Source organism: Solanum verrucosum, unplaced genomic scaffold (genome assembly GCF_900185275.1).
Source record: "Solanum verrucosum unplaced genomic scaffold, falcon-dt-bn FXZP01000261.1, whole genome shotgun sequence".
Lineage (NCBI taxonomy): Eukaryota > Viridiplantae > Streptophyta > Magnoliopsida > Solanales > Solanaceae > Solanum > Solanum verrucosum.
The window spans coordinates 10757387-10778721 of NW_026019969.1; the positions used below are offsets into that span (position 1 = coordinate 10757387).

Sequence of the window (21335 nt, forward strand, 5' to 3'; positions counted from 1 at the left end):
CATCGTATCAAATACGATTGCATTCTTTAACTCTAAAAATCTGACACAATATTATACTCTTTTGATTATGCACAATCACACTCTTCATATTCTGCAACACATCTCATATCCTGCTTCTAATTAATATAATTCTCTATATCTAAATTAAATTTATCTATCAAAATAATATTTCTAACTCTTTTGTTTCATGATTTATCAATAATTATTGAAAATGACGAGAAAAGAACATTTATACTCCAAAAAAGTAAAATATTTACTCTTAAATGCCTCATTATATGAATATAATCTGATGGTATCAAAGAATAACTGAACAATGTTTTCATTAAAGGATTGTTTCTTTCTCCTTGATACCATCAAAATATAATATACACTGGTGATTTCAATGAGTAATTGAACAATGTTTTCATTGAGATTTGCTTCAGTCTTTCGATAGATTACTTAATCATCCATAATACCATTTCGGTATATCTACATGGTGTCATGGTATATCATTGAGGTATATTTCAATTCTTCAATATTTTGATTTAAAAATAGTTTTAAAAAGAGTCATAATTTAGATACAATTTTTTAAAAATTTGCAAAAAGAGAAAAAGAAATATAAAATATATTTTCTACTAATTTAGAGTTTAAATAAGAATGTGACTTTTATAATTTTATCTTAACTGTTTCTTGTTTATTTCTTAAAAAAAGAGCTCAACTTAAATGGATAGAGTTAGCTTTATTTTTATTATTTTTGGCGTAGGGTGATATTTGGTGTAAATCTAAAATAATCAATTATTTGAATGGATACAAAAAGTTTTACTTTTATTATTTTGACTTTTCTTTTAAGTGCAAGATTTGCAATAGATCTCAACCAGGGGCGGATTTACGTAATCCGAACCCCGTTCGTCGAAAAATTACACTATATATATTAGATTAAATTTTTAATATACGTGTATATATATAGTACTGAACCCCCTGAACATACACCAAAGGCGTAGCTCAGTGGCGTTGGGGGTTCAGGAATTCACTTTACTGCACGCGAGGTCGCGTGTTCGAATCCGGGCAGAAGCATTTCTTTTATCAGCTTATATTTTAGGCGTTTTAATTTATTTAAAAATATAATAATGCAATCAGAAAATGATGTTTAGTTCCAAAAAATTAAAACGCTGATTGGGAATTTAGGATTTATTAGTTTAATCCCTAATTATAAAGTCAAATATTAAAAAACTCTTTGCTTCTTGATTCAACAGTTTAATCCAACCCGTTTATATCCGATTCGACCCGTTTAATTTATTTGTGAATATTATTTATGTGATTAATTTATTTTTTTGAACCCCCTTGATGAAAATCCTCCCTCCGCCACTAATCTCAACTATATATTATTTTTTATGATCTCATCGATCATGATTATTTATCAAGTAGTACTCCATAAACATGGAAATGGAAATTTGATTAAACAATTTAGGGGATTCAATTATCATGTCTTGCACTTTCTTGATCCTATCAAATACGATTGTATTGTATTACCCTAAAAATCTGACACAATATTCTCTTTTGATTATGCAAAATCACATTCACACTCTTCATAATCTGCAACATATCCGGCTTCAAATTAATTTAATACTTTTATATGTAAATTAAATAATCTTCAATTTATCATTTGTACATAAGAAAAACACAACATACTGTTTCTAACTCTCTGTTTCATGATTTTATCCATAATTATTGAAAAAATTTTTTCGAATAAACGATTGGATTAAAATGATGTGACCAGAAAAAAACACTTATACTCCGAAAAAAAAGTAAAATATTTAACCTTAAATGTCTCATTACTTTCATATTCTCTTTTTATTTTAAAACGACAAGGCCTACCCTTCCCTTTTTTTCCTCTCTGATAATATCACAGTATATGAATATACTCTGATGGTAGAGTAACTCGACAATGTTTTCATTGAAGGAATGTTTCTTCCTTCTTGATACCATCAAAGTATAATATACACGAGTGGTTTCAATGAGTAATTTTTTCATCATATTAATATGCAAGATATTGCAATATATAATACTTTTCGTATAGTTTTTGAATATCTATTTTTTTTGTTTAAAATATCGAAGTAATGCGTTCTAATTTTACTTTAAAAATGAATCAAGTTGACTTGTAGACATTGCAATTTTGTGCATGGAACTCTACAAGATGCGTTCAATTCGAATTGAGACCGTACAAATTGTGTTCAACTCAAATTAGAATTTTTGGAGGTTACTCAACCCTAAACCCTAGTTCACACCTATATAAAGGGTACAAAATTCCCTTAAAAGACATCTCAAAATATCCCATAGACTCTTGAGATATTTTTAAAGATCAAAATCTCGAACATGATTCCAATTCATATGCCTGGCAGGCCATTAGTTTCAACTCTACAGACTGCCCAACATGTTTATGCAATTATGCAACTTTTTAAGCCTTAGTTTATTTATTTAATAAACATGGCGTGGAAATTGGATTAAACAATTAATTAGGGGATTCAATTATCATGTGTAAGACTTTCTTCATCGTATCAAATACGATTGTATTCTTTAATTCTAAAATCTGACACAATATTCTCCTTTGAATATGCACAATCACACTCTTCATATTCTGTAACATATTTTCAGGATCGACTCAACTAGATTGGGAATAAAGTCAAATTTTAAAGAAGGTCCTAGTATTTTTTTTTAATCCACATTTTATAAAATGTGGATTCTTTGAATTTTTAATCCACATTTTATAAAAATTGCTCTCCTAGTTCAATGATTGACAACTTTGATCCGCCCACGTACATGCACTTTCTCAAGGGTTTTTCTTCTCTCTTATTTTTTTTTGAGTGGTATAGTGATCACGGGATAAGTTATCTCGGGATAAAATAGATAAATGCTAAATATACCCTTTAAACCTTTTTTATACATCATTTTTCACATTTATGCATATTTACATTATTTTTAATATCATGTGTAATAATATTCACTACTTCTTATTTTTATGATAATTGTTCATATTTTTCTAAAATTACACTATATAAATATAATTTTTATTCATGAATTTATTTGACTTATTCTTATGTTTATTTATATTTTGATTTCTCATAAATCTTCTTTCACTTTAATAAACTTAAGAGGGAAGTTCTATTTTTAAGCTACACAAGAAAAAAATATTTTTAAATACATATGAAACTTATCATGAAATGCATAAACAAAAATATTTAAGCTAAATAAAATAAAAGTTCTATTTTTAAAAATGAACCACCACTCTAGTAGGCCGCTAGCTACTGCTGGTAGTTGAATCTTCGATTGTATTTTTGAGGTTTGCTATTGCCAAAGCATCAAAGACAAACCTCTTTGTAAAAATCTTAGGGCGAGTAGTACTGTTGGGAGGTGGTGGCGAATATTGAGGTCCTGATAGCACTCATGTGGGGAAGAGTGATGACAAGAGACCGAAACTAATTTGGAGACAGTCTTTTGTGGTCCCTGTAAGGCTAGTGTACACCCATTCATTGACAAATGTTGCTAAAGTGAAAGCATCAGCTACGATGTGTGAAACTTGTATGCCCATGATTAGTCCACCACAATTGAACACCAAGTAATGGACTTGATGGTCGATGATCCATTTTAGGAAGGAGATCCACCAAAGGTTCATGGAGAAATTTAGAAAGATCCGCGTTGACTTTGGTTTCAACATACTCAACACCCTGATCATTGCAATGAATTGAGAGTTGATGATCATTTTCTCTAAATCTTCCAGGCAGAGGATAAAACTTAGTTAGCGTGTGGGCCAAAGATTGTTGAAGCTTATTACATGTATTGATGGGCAAGTAGTTGAAGAGTATTGACACATATACACGATGAGCAAGCTGATCGAACAAGGAAAGGTTGAGGGTCCGAAGATGATTCGAGGTAGGAGCTGAGGGCTTCAACATTTTCCTTTTGAATTTCAATCCCTAACTTGGCCATATATCACAATTGATGAATGAAGTTATATATATATATTTATGTATTTCTAGCCTAATTTTGAATGTGTAACATACAATTTAACTATATTTCACGGAGATTTTTATGTATTATTTCTAACTATAGGGATATAATGCCAATACCTACCCCGCCCCCTCTAACTCACTAGGCAACCGAACCCCTAATCAATAAAGTCAAACTTTGCAAAAAATACCGCAACAATATGTAGCCTGCATTAATAATTGAGATCTCTTAATAATTTCTCTTCAATCGAAACCTAGGTTTTTTTTATTACCCAACTAATCAGATAAATTTGTAATTTCGTTGTTTTATTTTCCTTGATCCTATATCAAAAATAGAATTGTATTACCTTTCTTTTAATATTATCCTTAGTAGGGGTGTTCATGGTTTGGATAAAAACCGATCCAAACCGAAAAATCAAACCAAATCAATTAAATGAATCGATTTAATTTGGGTTTTATAAAAAGGCACATAATTAAAAGCCATAAAAAGATAAAACCGAATAGGAGAGAGAAAATCGGAAAAAAATACATTTAAATAAAAATTAATAATTATTTTGTTATCTATATAATTTAAAAACTCTTTATGTAATTATATATAAATATATTGATTTTAAGTTAATTAAAGTCTTAAAGTGTATATTTTTGTAATTTTTCCAAAAATTAACTAAAGCTAGCATTATCCAAATATATTCCATCTGGAGGTCGGCTTTGTTCCGTCTTATTAATTTCAAACAATTTATTACTCCTTCCCTTCACTTTTACTTGTCACTTATTTCTATAATAGATTTTCATTTTTACTTATCACTTTTAATCTATCAAGAAAAGGCAATAATTTTTTTTTCATGTTTTACCCTCAGAATAAAATATTTATTTAAAGTCATCATTTAACAGGAGATAATTTGATAAAATACTTACATCAATAATTATTTTCTTAATTGGTGTGTCAAATCAAAATGTGACAAGTAAAAGTGAATAGACGGAAACACTGAAGTATAAAAGAAGGTACGTAATTACTATTCTTTTATTATGAAAAAAAAAGGGAAGGGACAAGCAATACAAATTAAAGCAAGAAATATTACTACATAGTTTCATTTTATCCAAAGGAATGGAATGCTAGTTTTGAAGTGGATGACAAAATGTTGGGGTCTCTCTCGAATTGAGCCATGTCATTCTCCTTTAAAGAAACCCATGCTTCTATTCCATCACCATCTTTTGTGTCCATCAGACTAATTCCTTCAAAAGCATCGCACTCAACGAGGCTCACCCAGAATGGCTTTCCCCAACCAAAGTCGGCTTCATACCAACAAAATCTGCACCAACTAGTGCTCGGATAAACGTCAATCTCGTCTCCTTGGGCAAATTTCTCTATAACTTTTCTATGATTGTTAACAACTAAAGAGGAAATGTCATCAACGCTTTCCGCCTTACCAATGGCTACACATGTGTCCCGTATTGTATTTCCTACCAACTTTACAAAATCATTTAACTCATCCTTTCTTGCCTCCATATTAGCAATTCCAATCATTGTACAATTCCCTAAAGCATCATTATCTAACGATGGTAAATTCGATTTTCCCCTCAAATTAATAAGAAATAATAAAGACGAGTTCCTTGAATGTCCATTTTTGGCAGTGGAAATGCCCACAAGAACCTTCCATATTAACGACATAATGAGCACCACTCGAGTAGGCCTAATGTCAGTTGAATCTTCAATTGTATTTTTGAGGTTTGCTATTGCTAAAGCATCAAAGATAAACCTCCTCGTGACAATCTTAGGGCGAGTAGTATTAATAATGTATGATGGAAACTGAGTCGTTCCTGATAGCACTCTGGTGGGAAAGAGCGATGACAAGTTACCGAAACTTGGGAGAGAGCCAGCTTTTAGTGTTCCTGTAAGGCTAGTGTGCGCCGATTCCTTGACAAATGTTGCTAAAGTGAAAGCATCAGCTATTTTATGTGAAATGTGTGTCCCTATGACTAGTCCTCCACAATTGAATAAGTTAACTTGGATTCCAAGTAATGGACTTGATGGCCGATGATCCATTTCAGGAAGAAGATCAATCTTGGGTGCATGTTCAGTACGGAGAAACTCAGCAAGATCCATATTGACTTTGGATTCAATATACTCAACACCTTCGTCATTGCAGTGAATTGAGAGTTCATCATCATCTTCACTAAATCTACCTGCTAGAGGGTAAAACTTGGTTAGCGTCTCTGCCAAAGATTTTTGAAGCTTATCACATGATATTTTAACGCTGGGCAAGTAGTAGAAGAGTACTGGGACATATACAGGAAAAGCGAGCTGATCGAAAAATGAAAGTTTGAGGGTCCGAAGATGATTGGGGGTAGGAGTTGAGGGCTTCAACATTTTCCTTATCATCTCTAAATTGGCCATTACATTAGGATTGACAATTGACAAACAACAAAAGTAGCAAAATAATAGTAGTAATGAAGTTGTTTCTGAATAAACCATTTATTCATCTCTATCTGCTGGCCTATTCTATATTCATATATAATGTGTCAGTTGACACGGCACGGCACGCCAGTAACTGGTTTAATTTTTGTCAGTTTTATCCAATTATGTGTTCTTTCCCAATACCTCAAAAACCCCCAAAATTTAATTTCTCTTATTAATGCAAGTATGTGTTCTTTCCCAATACCTCAAAGTACTCACATATATCTTTCCCTAATTACTTGTCCATTTTTATCCTTTTAGTTGTCCCTAATTACTTATCAATTTTGACAAATTAAGAAATGATAATTTTTTTACCTATTATATCCTCAATTAATTATTTTTAAATAGGCAAAACATTTTGAAAATCTTAAGTTTTTAATTCATCTACTTCATAATTAATATGAATAAAATGATAACTCACTATGTCAACAATTGTTTTCTTAATAGGTGTGTCAACAATTCAAAAGTGGACAAGTAATTTTCTACTATTGACTTTAACATTTTTAATAAACTATAAATAGAAGGATAATTTACTAATTTTACTATATGACCCTTTGAATATAATAAATATTATGTCTTTAAAAATGTAATAGAGAAATGATTATAATTAATGATAAGAGTAAATTATGAACTAAGTGAAAATTTTTCTACTAATTTCATAAAGTGAACAAGTATTGTTACACTTTCCAAAATAGTATAGTGGATAAGTATTGTTGGACGGAAAAAGTATTTCCCATTAACATATTCAATACTTCCTTCGTTTCATATTAAGTAAATTTGTGAAACAATTCACACAACAAAAGTTAAGAACATCATTTTCTATTTTTATCTTTTTAAATATTGTGCTAATTACTTTCCCGTTGATCTATACTTATTCACTATACTAAAAATAGTTGTCCAACAATACTTGTAAAAAAAAATTTCAAATATATATTTCATGATGTTCTAAGAATATGTGTACTTTAAGTTTTTATGATTAATTAAATCAAAAAATTATTAATTTGAGAGTCAAGTATGTGTTCTTTCCCAATACCTCAAAAACCCAAAATTTAATTTCTCTTATTAATGCAAGTATGTGTTCTTTCCCAATACCTCAAAGTACTCACATATATCTTTCCCTAATTACTTGTCCATTTTTACCTTTTTAGTTGTCCCTAGTTATTGTCAATTTTGACAAATTAAGAAAGGGCAATTTTGTTTACCTATTATACCCTCAATTAATTATTTTATAAAAGGCAAAACTTTTTGAAAATCTTAAATTTTTAATTCATCTACTTCATAATTAATATGAGTAAAATGATAACTCACTATGTCAACAATTGTTTTCTTAATAGGTGTGTCAACAATTCAAAAGTGGACAAGTAATTGTCTACTATTGACTTTAACATTTTTAATAAACTATAAATAGAAGGATAATTTACTAATTTTACTATATGACCCTTTGAATATAATAAATATTATGTCTTGAAAAATGTAATAGAGAAATGACTATAATTAATGATAAGAGTAAATTATGAACTAAATGAAAAATTATCTACTAATTTCATAAAGTGAACAAGTATTGTTACACTTTCCAAAATAGTATAGTGGACAAATATTGTTGGACGGAAAAAGTATTTCCCATTAACATATTCAATACTTCCTTCGTTTCATATTAAGTGAATTTGTGATACAATTCACACAACAAAAGTTAAGAACATCATTTTCTATTTTTATCTTTTTAAATATTGTGCTAATTACTTTCCCGTTGATCTATACTTGTCCACTATACTAAAAATAGTTGTTCAACAATATTTATAAATTTTTTTCAAATATATATTTCATGATGTTCTAAGAAAATGTGTACTTTAAGTTTTTTATGATTAATTAAATCAAAAAATTATTAATTTGAGAGTCAATAGAATTCATTGTATCTTTTAAATATTTAATTTGTTAATTATCGTGATCTATAATTTTATTTTATTTTTATATATTTTCAAATATATAAAAGACTAAAAAAAAAGATAACTCTTTTAATATTGTACGAACGATCTCTTCATGAGGAGTATGAATTTTTTTTTTGCAAAATTTAAAATAATAGGTTTTTGTTTTTACACAAAATATGAACTTATGAGTTAAATTTTATATTTTAAATCATGTTTTTTGAAAAATTTGCAATATAAAATCATTATTTTAATTGCTTATACAAATGTTGATCATGATATGAAAGTAGGCTTAACCTCTTCAGAATATTAAATGTTTTCCATAGTATATATATATAATAACATTGTTCTGAATTGTGTCTAAAAATGAAGAATATATAAGGCTTCTTGTATGATATTTGAGGCACTAATAAATAAATTAAAAATATGTACATTTACTACTACTATTTTATTGCCTCATTTGGATTCTTCCACTTTTTCAATAAAAGGTTCAACCATTTTCTCCAAGTCCTTCAAGTCTTGCTCCACACCTTCAACCTGTTAACCCATTATATTTCATATTAGAGAGACTAAACCAGCTGAAAATAATTAATTAGATGATATTTACGACACAGGATATTAGATATTAGATATAAAACAATTTGGTTTGCAAACCTTGTGAATGAAATTACAAGTAAATTGAGCATCTTTAGCAACCACAGCTGATGCATTTTCAATTGCTACAGCTGTTTCTTTGAGTAAACTATTTTCAGGCAGCTTAACGGCAATCACTGCCATTACATTTTCCGTTTTACTCGCCACCAAGGCTGCTACCTCCGCTGCTTCTTCCACCTCTTCCGCCACCTTCTCTACCTCTCCTGAATAAACATCAATTCCTTTTTATCATTTCAGTCTGTTATTGTAACGTTCATGTTATGTTAGACGTGTTGATATATATATATATATGTGATCATCTCATCTAAAAGCTTAAGTTATTCTCAACATTCACGACTATTCAATATTCATTTAAATTAGCAAAAACTCATACCTTCAATTCTTCGAATGTTGTCCAAATTTTGCTTCCAAAATGGGAGTATTATTGATAGTATGGATCCCAAAAGCCATTTTGCCCTGGTAATAGTACACTAGATCATCAAATTCAAATGATCAATCACAATAATTGGAAAAATAAAATAAAAATGACAATTTAATTATTAATTATTTGCATACCAAACAAATAAATTGGGCTTAGAAGGAGGTGGCTCTACTGGAAGAACCTTGCTTGCTTCATTTTTTCCCCTTACAGATGCAATCAAGAACTAAGATTCAATCTTTTTTATACAAGGTTATATTTTCTGCTTATCTAAACAAAAAATGAGTAGAGAAGAATTAGTTACCGATCCTTCTTATTGGGAATTCGATACTCTCCTGAACTGATAAACCGTAATCCTGGACTTGCTGAACCACAATAACTGATCCTAGTTGTTGGAACTATCCCATGGAGACCCTGTAACTGAGAGGATGTAGCATCAAAGCGAACTCTATAGTATTGGTGAAGCAAAGTAACAAAACTCCGGATTTTGTATGAAGATGAAGAATTTGCAGACATGGTTAATTAACCAACTAAAATAGAAGCGCAATTTTTGTAGGAGGAAAATCAGATACATAAGTTGGAATGAATTGCTGTTATTTGAACAGTTAAGAAGTTAGCGCTTAACATGTGAGAAAGAAGATCCTAACACGCCAAGAAATGCTTATTTTATGCTGACTTTAAACTAAAAGTAACTTTAAAAATTGGCTAACAAGTAACCTGTTCCTTGTAAGCTAAAACCATTATTGAACTCCTTATCTTGCTATTGTGCCAATCTTATCTTAAATAAAAATGTGATGAAGCTACACGTACATTCTTATGCAAAAATTTCAAATGCATTGCTCCTAAATTTTGTGAAAACAGTTAAAACTAATCAGGACAAGTAACTTTGTATCACAATAATCAGCAACATAAATTAAGATACCAACAATTTATTGAAGCATGTCCCCACTAGAATGAAAGATGGTACATTATTTCATATAAAAATACATCTATGGTGACGCTTGACTTGGAAAAATAGATGTTCAATTTGTCATGAGCCAGCTTAGATTGGGCGGGAAAAAGAGGAAAAAATAATGGCAGCTTCTGTGATTCAGTCTTAATAAGCCGTCCAATATACAAAAACTTCACAAAAGTCCAATAAGAAGAGACACATACATGAAAACAAAAATAGGAGAAAAAGAAAAAATCAAAAGGCATTCATCGTCGTGAATGAACTAGGGCTGTAAGATGCTCTATTTCCTCTTGCCTACAAAATTTGAAATAAGGCAGACCCCAGCAGTTATATGTACGTTTCTTCTCATCTGTCATTAAACAATTAACTGTAGCCATGTCCTTCCATATTGATCGAAAGCTGATCTCTGAATCTTTTGATAATTCCACCAGCAAAACTTGTAGCAGCTATTATTGTAACCCAGAGGTGTATCGTTCTATAGTTTGTCCGCTGCGATGTTTTAATACTTGCCCACGTATCTGTCTGCTTCCAGAATTCGAACCATCACCACCAAATTTCACACCTAAAGTTACTCTTCCGCATTCTCCAAATAAACACACTGTTTCCATCTTCTTGATCCTTCTAATTTCAGTCTTAGGCATTGCTGTCTACATATTCTGTGCCTACGCCATCCACAAATTCAGCAACTCAAGAACTTCTTCACAACCGGAGCAACAAGTAGTAGGAGGAGGAGAAGAAGAGTTAAGTGATATTCAAACAGTGGGTCTTCAGCAATCAGTCATCAGTGCCATCACAATCCGCAAGTACAAAAAAGGTGAAGGGCTAATTGAAGGAACAGAGTGCTCTGTTTGCTTGAGTGAGTTTCAAGAAGATGAAACTCTTAGGATTTTGCCAAAGTGTAACCATGCTTTTCACATACCTTGCATTGACACTTGGCTCGAATCACACATCAATTGTCCCATGTGCCGTGCCGACATTGTCATCACAATTCCCGCCACTTGCAGCTTTCATTGAGCAAAACGTGTGACCAGCTCATCTAACAGCTTAAATTGTTGAGAAACATATTTTTATTTACTTTTACAGCATGTCATGGCTCTTAGCTTATAGTCAAACGTAATTCTTTTCCATGAGCTAAATACTTGGTTTTTTATAATGGATAGCTATGCGATTCAAACTCAGGATCTTTGCCACTTTATAACATACCAATGAAATCTGTGACACTCTTATCCAAAAACTAAGTTATTAGACAAAGTACACTTTATTTTCTTAGTTATCTCTATGTTGCAGAAAATTAAGCGCTGAGACTTGGATGAGGAGATTCATGCAGAAAATTTCAGAAAATGCCACGGAATTAAGGATTGACATTCGAAATGAAGACGAGTCAGGAGATCTAAGTACTTTGGGTATCAGTGTAAGTTCAACGGAAGATGTGGTGAATGCTCCTGAAGTCTGAAGGAGAGTTAAATAAGGTACATGATGGAAGATGTGCTTAAACAGCGGAAGCAAAAATCCATAAACTTTGCATGTGAGATAGACAAGATACATATCAAATTTTATTCAAACATAAATCAAGGAATACCTCTTGAAGTGTGTGATAATCCCATGAACATCTTTGATCCACAATCTTCAGTTGTGTGATCCCAGTAACAACAGGACTTAAGACTCGTGTGAGAAAGTCAGCATCTCAGAGAACTGACGTTTGTTCAAAACAAGCTAGTACACTCTGGAATGAAAGATAATACAATATTTCATTGAAAATACATCTAAGGTGATGCTGGAACTTGGAAAAGACAAGAGCTTTAAACTATCAATGCATATGAGTAGTTAATTTCTTGGAACAATGAATGTCCAACTTGCCATGAGCCAGCTTAGATTGGGCGGAACAAGGAGGAAAATAATGGCAGCTTCTGTAAATCTGTCTTAATCAGTAGTCTAATATACAGAATTCACAAAAGTCCAATAAGAAGAACCACAGAAATGAAAAAACAAAAGGCATTCATTGATAATTCTACCACCACTACCACAAAATTTCACAACTGAAGTTCCTCTTTCGCAGTCACCACAAAAAAATACTGCCTCCATCTTCTTGATAATTCTATTTACAGGCTTAGGCATTGCTGTCTACATATTTTGTTCCCTCGTCATTCCCAAAAACTCAAGAGCTTCTTCACAGCCGGAGCAGCAAGTAGTAGTAGAAGAAGAAGAAGAAGAATTAAGTGATATTCGAACAGTGAGTCTTCATCCATCAGTCATCAGCACCATCACAATCCGCAAGTATAAAAGAGGTGAAGGGCTAATTGAAGGAACAGAGTGCTCTGTTTGCTTGAGTGAGTTTCGAGAAGATGAAACTTTTAAGATTTTGCCCAAGTGTAACCATGCTTTTCACGTACCTTGCATTGACACTTGGCTCAAATCACACACCAATTGTCCTATTTGTCGTGCCAGCATTGTCATCACAATACCCACTACTACAGCTTTCAGTTGAGTTAAACGAGTGATCATCTGATCTAAAAGTTTAAATTGTTGAAAACACACACTTTTATTTACTTTATAACTATATGACTGTATTAGAAAGTATATACGTACTTTTATATACTTAATTATGACATCAACACACCTCTTAGCTTATACTTGGACTTAATTTTTTTCCATGAGCTAAATACTTGGTTGTTGTATTTATAATGGACAACAATGAGATTCAAATTCAAGATCTTTGTGTGCTATTAGAATATACTAGTAACTGTGACTATCTTATCTAAAAAGACGTTATTAGAAAAAGTACACTTTTATTTTCTTAGTTATCTCTACATTGCAGAAACTAGCCCCGAGACTTGAAGAGGAAACTCGTTCAGGAATTTTCAGAAAATGCCATGGAATTAAGGCTTGATAGTCGAAATGAAGGTGAGTCAAGGGATCTAAGTACTTTGAGCATCATTGTAAGTTCAAAAATCAAAGGGAGATGTGGCTAATGCTCGTGAAGATAGTTAAATAAGGTTCATGATGGAAGATATGCATAAACAGCGGAAGCAAAAATCCAGAATCATTGCATTTAAGATAGACAACATACATGTCACATTTTATTCAAAAGTAAATAGAGTAATACCTCTTGAAGCGTGTGATATATAATCCCATGAACATGTTTGATCCGCTATCTTGTGTTGTCTGATCTCACTAATAACCGGACTTAAGACACGTATGAGCAAGTCAGCTTCTCAGAAAACTGAAGTTACACATTTCTCTTTTTCTTTTCTTGTGAATGGTTTAGCCAACCCCAGAGTTAGAAATACAGTGATATTTAATAAAAAGTCTATTATTATTACTTCAATCCACACCCTGTTTTTCTAGGTTAAGAGGAAGGGCAATCTCTCTTGGCAAAGTATTATCTTAATTAGCAAGCACGGATCCCCCCAACCCAATGAAGAATTTACAAGCCCCTTTCTGATGACCTACTCTCTCCTACTATGTACAAACTTGTAACCAATGCATAGCAACAAGTAAATCCTACACATTCAAAGATGTAAGTAGGAATGTAATCAATTAATTAACAACGGCCAATACCTCCATTCATTTTTCACGCTACACACTTCATTGGTTTTCTCTTGTGAGTTGTGACGCTCAATTCTAGAGGAGAGCATGATTCACCGTCACTTTTTTCAATTTACCAGAAAATAATACCCTAATTTTGCCCCCAAAAGTAAATAGTGATCTTTTTTCTTCTTCTTTTTTCTCTTAAACAATAGTGATCCACAAGACTGAAATTAGACCTATGATTACTTTTACTTCTTAGTTATTCTAAAAATAAATTTTTCATTTTTTTAATATATTAAAAAGAAATCATGTTATAATACCCTTATTAATAAATGAACAACTTTCACATATAACAAACATAAAAATTATATTTATATGTTATAGCTTTAGTTTGCATAATTTCTAAACTTTGTTATGGAGCTTTTGATTTATATAATTTGCTACAAACATCCAATTTTAAACAAATTGTTCAGTTTTGTATAAATTCATTTATACATTGTAATTTGTATAATAAGATTTGTATTTGTATATATATATATATATATATATATATATATATATATATATATATATATTTGTATTTGTATATACATTTTTCTCTCGCTTTATACAAACAAAAATGCATTTTATACTGAAATGTATAAAATGGCTAATTGTATATCGAATCAGATGGCAAAAATAAGAGATGTTTGCTACGAATTACAATTAAAATAAATTATGGCTATAACATTTAATTTGAATTAATAGTTTGCTATTTCATACAATTTTCCCATAATAAATTGTTAATCTTCAAATTAATTATCCAAAATTCAACAATGATATATCCACTATAATCCTACTACGTGGAGTTTGAAGAGGATAGACTATACTCAAATTCTACTATTATCTTGTGGAGGTAGTAAAGTTATTTTCGAAAGGTTCTCTGCTCAAAGGCATTAAACATTAATTAATATAAATATCATAGTAAAATATTTATTTAAATCATTATTTGTGAGGGCGTGTAAAATTTAAAGTAGACAAATAAAAAAAAAATTACACATTTATACTTATGTCTGTCGATCATTATTAGGAGCACATTTGACCATGAAAATTAATCTTTTTATTTTAAGATTAGCTATTCAATTTATTTCAAAATTAGCGTTTTGGTTAGAAAATTTTAAATTTAACTTAGAATTGGATTGCAAATTTTTAACATTTTTATAAAAGTTCAGTAAATTTCTATATTAAAATAATTTTACAATGAGTAAAATTCAATAACACCATGGAAAAATTTCAGTAAATTAACTCCATATATTATGCTGTAAAATTGACTATTTCATTTTCCATAACGTCTTTAATTAGAGCAGGTAATAAATGTCCAATTTGCCAAAAACCTGTCGAGGTTTGGTGGGACAAGCAGGAAAAAAATGGCAGCCGCCTAGTATTACTAGCCTTCCTAAAAGTCAAATAACATCAAACAAAGAAGACAAATGTCTTTCATCCATGTTACAGTTTCGTTAGAAACTAGGCTGCAAAAAAAAATCATCCTATGATGCTCTGTTTTCTTCACAGAAACAATTAGTAGCAGCCATGGTATTCCATGATCGAAAGCTGATCTTTGAATCACTTGATAATTCTACTGGTAAAAATTGTAGCAGTTATTATTGTAACCCAAAAGAGAATCTTTCTCGAATTTGTCCAATTTCATGTATGTATATTTGTTACCCAATTTGTAGTTTTCCCCTGTTTTCTGAAATCGAACCGCCATTGCCACCAAACTTTTTCACCCCCAAAGTTCCTATTTCTCAATCTCCACATAAACCCATTATTTCCATCTTCTTGATTATTCTGTTTTCTGTGTTGGCTACTTCTTTCTTCCTTTTTTGTTGCTTCGTGGGTTACAGAATCCGGAATGCAATAATTTTGTCAAGACCGCAGCAACGAGTTGAAGAAGAAGAAGAAGAAGAGGAGGAGTTTAGTGATATTGTTGATGAAGATATTCATGGACCTATGGTGGATCATCCTATATGGTATATTAGAACAGTGGGTCTTCAGCCATCAATCATCAGCGCCATCACGATTTGCAAGTATAAAACAGGGGAAGGAATCATTGAAGGAACAGAGTGCTCTGTTTGCTTGAGTGAGTTTGAAGAAGATGAAACTCTTAGGATTTTGCCAAAGTGTAACCATGCTTTTCACATACCTTGTATTGACACTTGGCTTAGAGCACACACCAATTGTCCCATGTGCCGTGCCGGCATTGTCATCGCCCCAGCTGCCACTCCATCCTTGCCTGAACAGGTATTCTTGAAGCGTGTTATCATTTCATTTAGAAGTTGTAGAAAAAATATACTTTTATTTAATTGTGTGTTCAATTTGGTATAGTGAGTGAATGTAATAGTGGGGTGGGTGTAGCTTAGTTGGAGAGTAGCTTAAACAGCATTTAAACATTCTTTTTACAGAGCATGTAAACAATTCTTTTTAATAATAGTTGTGGTGATACTCGAATCAAAATTGTTGTTTGCTCTGATATCATGTTTTAAGTGTGCGATTATCTTATTTGAACGTTTAAACGATTAGAAAGAGTACACTTTTCTTTACTAATTATGTCAGTATTGCAGAATTCAGGGCTGAGACATGAAGAAGAAGCTCATGAGGGAATTTCAGAGAATGCCACGGAATTAACTCTTGAAATTGAAAACGAAGGCGAGTCATTAGAACTAAGTAGTATGGATATCAGTGGAAATTCCAAGGAAGATGTGGGGAATGGTACTAATGAAGGAGTGTTAAGTGAATTTAGTGCGTCAAGAAGATCAACATCATTCGAATCTTTATCTACTGCTTCAGTATCACAGAGTACTTTGGATGGTAATGAGATGTCAGCAAGAATGAAAAACCTTTGTTTGGACAGAGTAATGCAAGAACAGCACATGATAAGAAGAAGCCAGAGTGCTGTTCTTCTTCGGTGAAGGGACGAACAATTGTTGTTGAAGCTTGGCTACAGTAAAGCGCTTACCAAATTAATTCCATCTCTTTCTTTTCGCCTTTTCTTAGATAATCTTTAAAGTGATATCAGACATAATGAAAATTCCAAATGTCGATGAGAGTTTTCTCTTTCCCTTTCCCTTTCCCCACTCTCCTCCCTTTGAATATCAAAATTAATACTTCATAAAAAAAAGTGAAAAGAAACAGAATTGTATCTATTGCTTTACAATGTATGAGATACTGAATATTAGTTGTAATAAGTGTAGTAGTTTGATGAGGCTGATGAGAAATGGAGATCAGCAAGAGAAAAAAGAATTTCTCTTTTATTTGTCAATGCCAAAGGCATCTGGCGAATTTTGTGTTTGTACACAAAGTACAATTGTCGTCTTTTCTTCTTACTATGTTTTTGCTTCTTTCTTTTTTCAGGCTTACAAGTTCCGTGTTCTTTTATTTCGAATGAACACCAACTCATTCACATTAATTAAGCAAGCGTTTGGCCATAGATTCTCAAATATTTTTGGCCAGTCAGTTTTGGTTTTGGTTGAAGTTTCAACATATGTAAGAAATTCACAAAGGAAACTCTTGCAACTTTGCCTCGGCAATTAAATCCTAAAATTGGCATACAAATTGGGTCATTTGATTACTAGAAGGTCTTATACATAGAGTTTTTCATTAAGAGTTGGTGTTTAACTTTTGGCCCGTTTAACAAAAGTAATGCAAATATAAATATTCGATGGCACGAAGCCCAAACAAAATAGCAGGGTGCGAACGGTACTCTTTAAACCGCTTTATAGTTGAAGATGGAGCCGACTGGAAGAGAGAGAGAATAGCATGATTAGTAACCTCCTAGGGGTCGTTTAGTAGAGTGTATAAAAATAAATGTTAAATAGAATGTTAGCAATACTTGTATTAGTAATGCTTGTATTAATTATGCTTGCATTAGTTGTACCTAAATTATTTCTTATGCATTATTTAGTTTGGCGTATTAAAAATAACATGTATTGTACAAAAGTATTTATTTATAAAAATATCCTCCACAATTATGGTGAAAAAGATGTAAAAATGCTTTTGAGGGGTATTTGTGTCTTTAAAGTGCTAATGCATGCATTAAATACCTTTGCATTACTAATACCTAGAAATCCATGGTATTAATAATACACTCCCCACTACACAATAGAGTGTATTAGTTATACATAGCATAAAAAAAGTAATTAACAAAGTACTACTAATACAGAAAGCTAATGCAAACATTATTTTTGTTAATACATTCTACCAAACGACCCCTTACATTATTATTCTTTTTGTGAAAATAAGAGACTAGAAAAAGAAATTTTCTTTTGGTTAAAGATAACTTGTGATTCTCTTCCTCCTCCTTAATTTTCTTCATATAGGCTCTAGAAAGTTAATTTCTTATTTGTGGCTGGTTTGAATTTATTTGGTTGTATAAACTTGAAAATAGCGAGCTTGATTATAAACAAGACAAAGTAGGTTTATTGATTTTTGAATGTCTAGATTGAATTTAACTATTAAAAATCATATAGATTTGACATTAGAATGTTAAATATCTAATATGGAGTTGATTTGGACTATTTTAAAGCAAAAATGTGTAGACAAAAAATTTCCACAATAAATTATGGCGATACACCATGATTTTGTAGCTGAATTATGGCGATCTGGTAAGATTTGTGACAATGCAAGTTTTACCTATTAATTTTAAAATGGGGCTAATCCGTTCAGTCCATCAATATATAACCGTGATAACTTGTCATTATTTTACATTTTTACTACCTACCTAATATTGGGTGCCAACGAGCAAATAATTTGGCCTGTCAATATTAAGATGGTACGAAGGAAAATAAATTACGAAAAATTTGAGATCTCTGATAGCCGTATAACTAATTGTAACGTTAATTTAATGGATTTTATGACGACAAATTTATGAATTATGGCCCCTGAGGTTTAGCTAGATAAGAGAACTACGCCATATTGTAATTTATTTTGCTACTAGTGAACTTAGTCGCGCTTTGCGCGATCATAAATAGCTCGTTAAATTCATCGAACAACTTTTTATAATGTATCAAATATATGAAATTTCAAGTCTTAATTAAATCTAATGTACATGATTTTATTAAAAATGTAGGTAGACTGTGTTTGTCCGTTTCTACGTCTATATAGAGCCATAGACACGCATTCACATAATTGTGGATAATAATTATGAACGATTGTAATGGTAAAAACTAAAAATCATTCATTGGACTATTTTTTAAAACAAATATATGTGATTAATCTGCATTAAATATTATTGATAAATATGAGATATAAAATCAAAAATTGATTTAAAAAAGATAAATATTATTGTTAGTCAAAAGAAGGTATGACATCACTCTTTTTTGTCTAGCTTTAAACTATATGTAACATAAGAATTAGGTAGAAAGTGTCAAACTTTGAAATTGGATGATCAAGCTTTATCGAGAGCTTGAGATTCATCCATGGTTGCTTCTCTTCTGTTGTTGCATTAGGAACGAAGAAGAGAGAAAAAGGAACTGTAAAGCATTGTTTGTGAGAATGTAAAAAACTAATTCATTCCATCTGTAAGTGTACATTTATAGTAGATGAATGGAAAATATCTAACAAATTACTGTGACTAATCTACAGCTGTCAATTAACTAACTAAGTAACCGACTTAATCAAACAGTAAGCTAGACTAATGCACTGTACAACATAAATATACAACACACTACATATTACATATCTCAATACCCCCCCCCCCCCCCTCAAGTTGGAAGGGGTGAAAGGACGACCAACTTGTCAAGAACAGTTGCATGCTTAACGCCAGTGAGAGCTTTGGTCAGGACGTCTGCAAGCTGATCAGAAGTAGGCGTGTGATGTAAAGAAATGAGACCTTCATTCAACTGATTGCGCACAAAATGGCAATCCACTTCAATATGTTTGGTCCTTTCATGAAAAACAGGATTCTTTGCAATGTGTAAGGCAGACTGGCTATCACAGTAGACATGAATAAGAGTGGAAAAAAGGGACAGTAAGTTCCTTGAGAAGCCTATCTAACCACACCAGTTCACCACCAACCTTTCGGATGGCCCTATATTCATCCTCAGCTGAGGACAAGAAGACAGTCTCTTATTTCTTAGATTTCCAGCTGATGGGACAATTGCCAAGAAGAACCAAGTAACCACTAACAGATCTCCTAGAATCAGGACTTGAAGCTCAATCAGAGTCACAAAAGGCTCTGATGGTATAGCAGGGATCATTAGACATGAAAAGGCCCAAAGTAGGATCCCTTTTGAGATACCTTAGTAGATGAAATGCAGCTTTCAGGTGTGGTTCTCTTGGAGATTGCATAAACTAACTAAGATGTTGAACATTATAAGCAATGTCAAGTCTAGTGTTGGTGAGGAAATTCAACTTGCCAATTAGTTTCCTATAATAGGTAGGGTCTGGTAATAAGGTCCCTTCTTTGGCCTGAAGTTTCACATTTGGATTTAGTGGTGAAGTAAAGCTGCTGTAAGTAATACAACCATACTCTTTGAGTAAATCAAGGACAAACTTCCTTTGAGAAATGAGGATACCATCAGCCTTGTATAATATTTCCAATCCCAAGAAATAATGTAATTTACCTAGATCCTTGATTTTGAAGCTGTCATGTAAAAATGCCTTGAGCTGTTGGATTTCAACTAGATCAGTTCCAGTAAGGAGGACATCATCAACATACACTGCTATGAAAGTGACAGAGTGATCTGTCTTTTTGAAGAAAAGAGAATAACCATTCAAAGAGTGTTGATAGCCCCTGGAACAAAGAGCCTGAGTAAGCTTGTCATATCATTGTCTGCTGGCCTGCTTCAAACCATACAATGACTTTCTTAACTTGCAGACTAGATTAGGATTACTGAGAACCAGCCCTGGTGGAGGCTGTATGTAAACTTCCTCATGGAGATCTCCATAAAGGAAAGCATTATTGACATCTAATTGGTAAATATCCCAGCCTTTCTTAGCTGCAGTGGAAATCAAGGCCCTCACAGTGGTCATTTTAATGACAGGGGAGAAGGTTTCAATATAGTCAATGCCAAGTTGTTGAGTATATCCCTTCACCACCAACCTAGCTTTGAACCTTTCAATACTACCATCTGTTTTGTGCTTCACTTTATACATCCACTTACATCCAATGGCTTGTTTATGTGGTGGTAGAAGAACTAGATCCCAAGTATAATTGGCATGTAAGACATGAAACTCCTGAGTCATAGCATTTTGCCAGGCAGGATTGATGTCAACCTCTCCATAAGAAGAAGGCTCATTGTCATGACAAATACTCTCAACAAGATTCTGACTATGATGGTTCAATGAGTCAGGTGTAATGTGTTGGTGTAAGGAAAATAAAGCATTAAGGGAATAAGATATAGGCTTCAAGGAGTGGACATAGTCATTGAGGTGGACAGGGACCTTA

General features: G+C 32.1%; 4 protein-coding genes and 2 pseudogenes across 4 annotated transcripts; 3 read left to right on the top strand and 3 right to left on the bottom strand.

Moving 5' to 3' along the window:
- Window positions 1-3274: 3274 nt before the first annotated feature.
- Window positions 3275-3963, bottom strand: LOC125815008 (acetyl-CoA-benzylalcohol acetyltransferase-like; annotated as a pseudogene).
- Window positions 3964-5076: 1113 nt separating this feature from the next.
- On the bottom strand, window positions 5077-6378 carry LOC125816734 (acetyl-CoA-benzylalcohol acetyltransferase-like). Its single transcript, XM_049496356.1, has one exon. The coding sequence runs from the start codon at window positions 6376-6378 to the stop codon at window positions 5077-5079; it is 1302 nt and encodes a 433-aa protein (XP_049352313.1).
- Window positions 6379-8716: 2338 nt separating this feature from the next.
- On the bottom strand, window positions 8717-10011 carry LOC125816738 (uncharacterized). The gene is made up of 5 exons (XM_049496359.1): window positions 9737-10011; window positions 9570-9638; window positions 9388-9470; window positions 9015-9217; window positions 8717-8897 (listed from the first exon to the last, which is right to left on the bottom strand). The coding sequence occupies exons 1-5, from the start codon at window positions 9946-9948 to the stop codon at window positions 8817-8819; spliced, it is 648 nt and encodes a 215-aa protein (XP_049352316.1). The 5' UTR covers window positions 9949-10011; the 3' UTR covers window positions 8717-8816.
- A 533-nt stretch (window positions 10012-10544) lies between these two features.
- On the top strand, window positions 10545-11837 carry LOC125815009 (RING-H2 finger protein ATL52-like; annotated as a pseudogene).
- Window positions 11838-12224: 387 nt separating this feature from the next.
- On the top strand, window positions 12225-12869 carry LOC125815011 (RING-H2 finger protein ATL54-like). Its single transcript, XM_049494428.1, has 2 exons — window positions 12225-12301; window positions 12377-12869. The coding sequence occupies exons 1-2, from the start codon at window positions 12225-12227 to the stop codon at window positions 12867-12869; spliced, it is 570 nt and encodes a 189-aa protein (XP_049350385.1).
- A 2459-nt stretch (window positions 12870-15328) lies between these two features.
- Window positions 15329-16860, top strand: LOC125816735 (RING-H2 finger protein ATL54-like). The gene is made up of 2 exons (XM_049496357.1): window positions 15329-16192; window positions 16513-16860. Exons 1-2 carry the CDS (start codon window positions 15482-15484, stop codon window positions 16858-16860), a joined length of 1059 nt encoding a protein of 352 aa, XP_049352314.1. The 5' UTR covers window positions 15329-15481.
- Window positions 16861-21335: the final 4475 nt, after the last annotated feature.

Excerpts from the sequence above, each read along its gene's own strand:
- LOC125816734 (XM_049496356.1), bottom strand. The coding sequence starts at position 6,378 with ATGGCCAATTTAGAGATGATAAGGAAAATGTTGAAGCCCTCAACTCCT.
- LOC125816738 (XM_049496359.1), bottom strand. The coding sequence starts at position 9,948 with ATGTCTGCAAATTCTTCATCTTCATACAAAATCCGGAGTTTTGTTACT. Across the intron at positions 9,639-9,736 it reads ATTCCCAATAAGAAGGATCG|GGGAAAAAATGAAGCAAGCA; the intron begins GTAACTAATTCT and ends TGCATCTGTAAG. Across the intron at positions 8,898-9,014 it reads CTTGTAATTTCATTCACAAG|GTTGAAGGTGTGGAGCAAGA; the intron begins GTTTGCAAACCA and ends ATGGGTTAACAG.
- LOC125815011 (XM_049494428.1), top strand. The coding sequence starts at position 12,225 with ATGAATGTCCAACTTGCCATGAGCCAGCTTAGATTGGGCGGAACAAGG. Across the intron at positions 12,302-12,376 it reads ATGGCAGCTTCTGTAAATCT|GCATTCATTGATAATTCTAC; the intron begins GTCTTAATCAGT and ends AAAAAACAAAAG.
- LOC125816735 (XM_049496357.1), top strand. The coding sequence starts at position 15,482 with ATGGTATTCCATGATCGAAAGCTGATCTTTGAATCACTTGATAATTCT. Across the intron at positions 16,193-16,512 it reads CTCCATCCTTGCCTGAACAG|AATTCAGGGCTGAGACATGA; the intron begins GTATTCTTGAAG and ends TCAGTATTGCAG.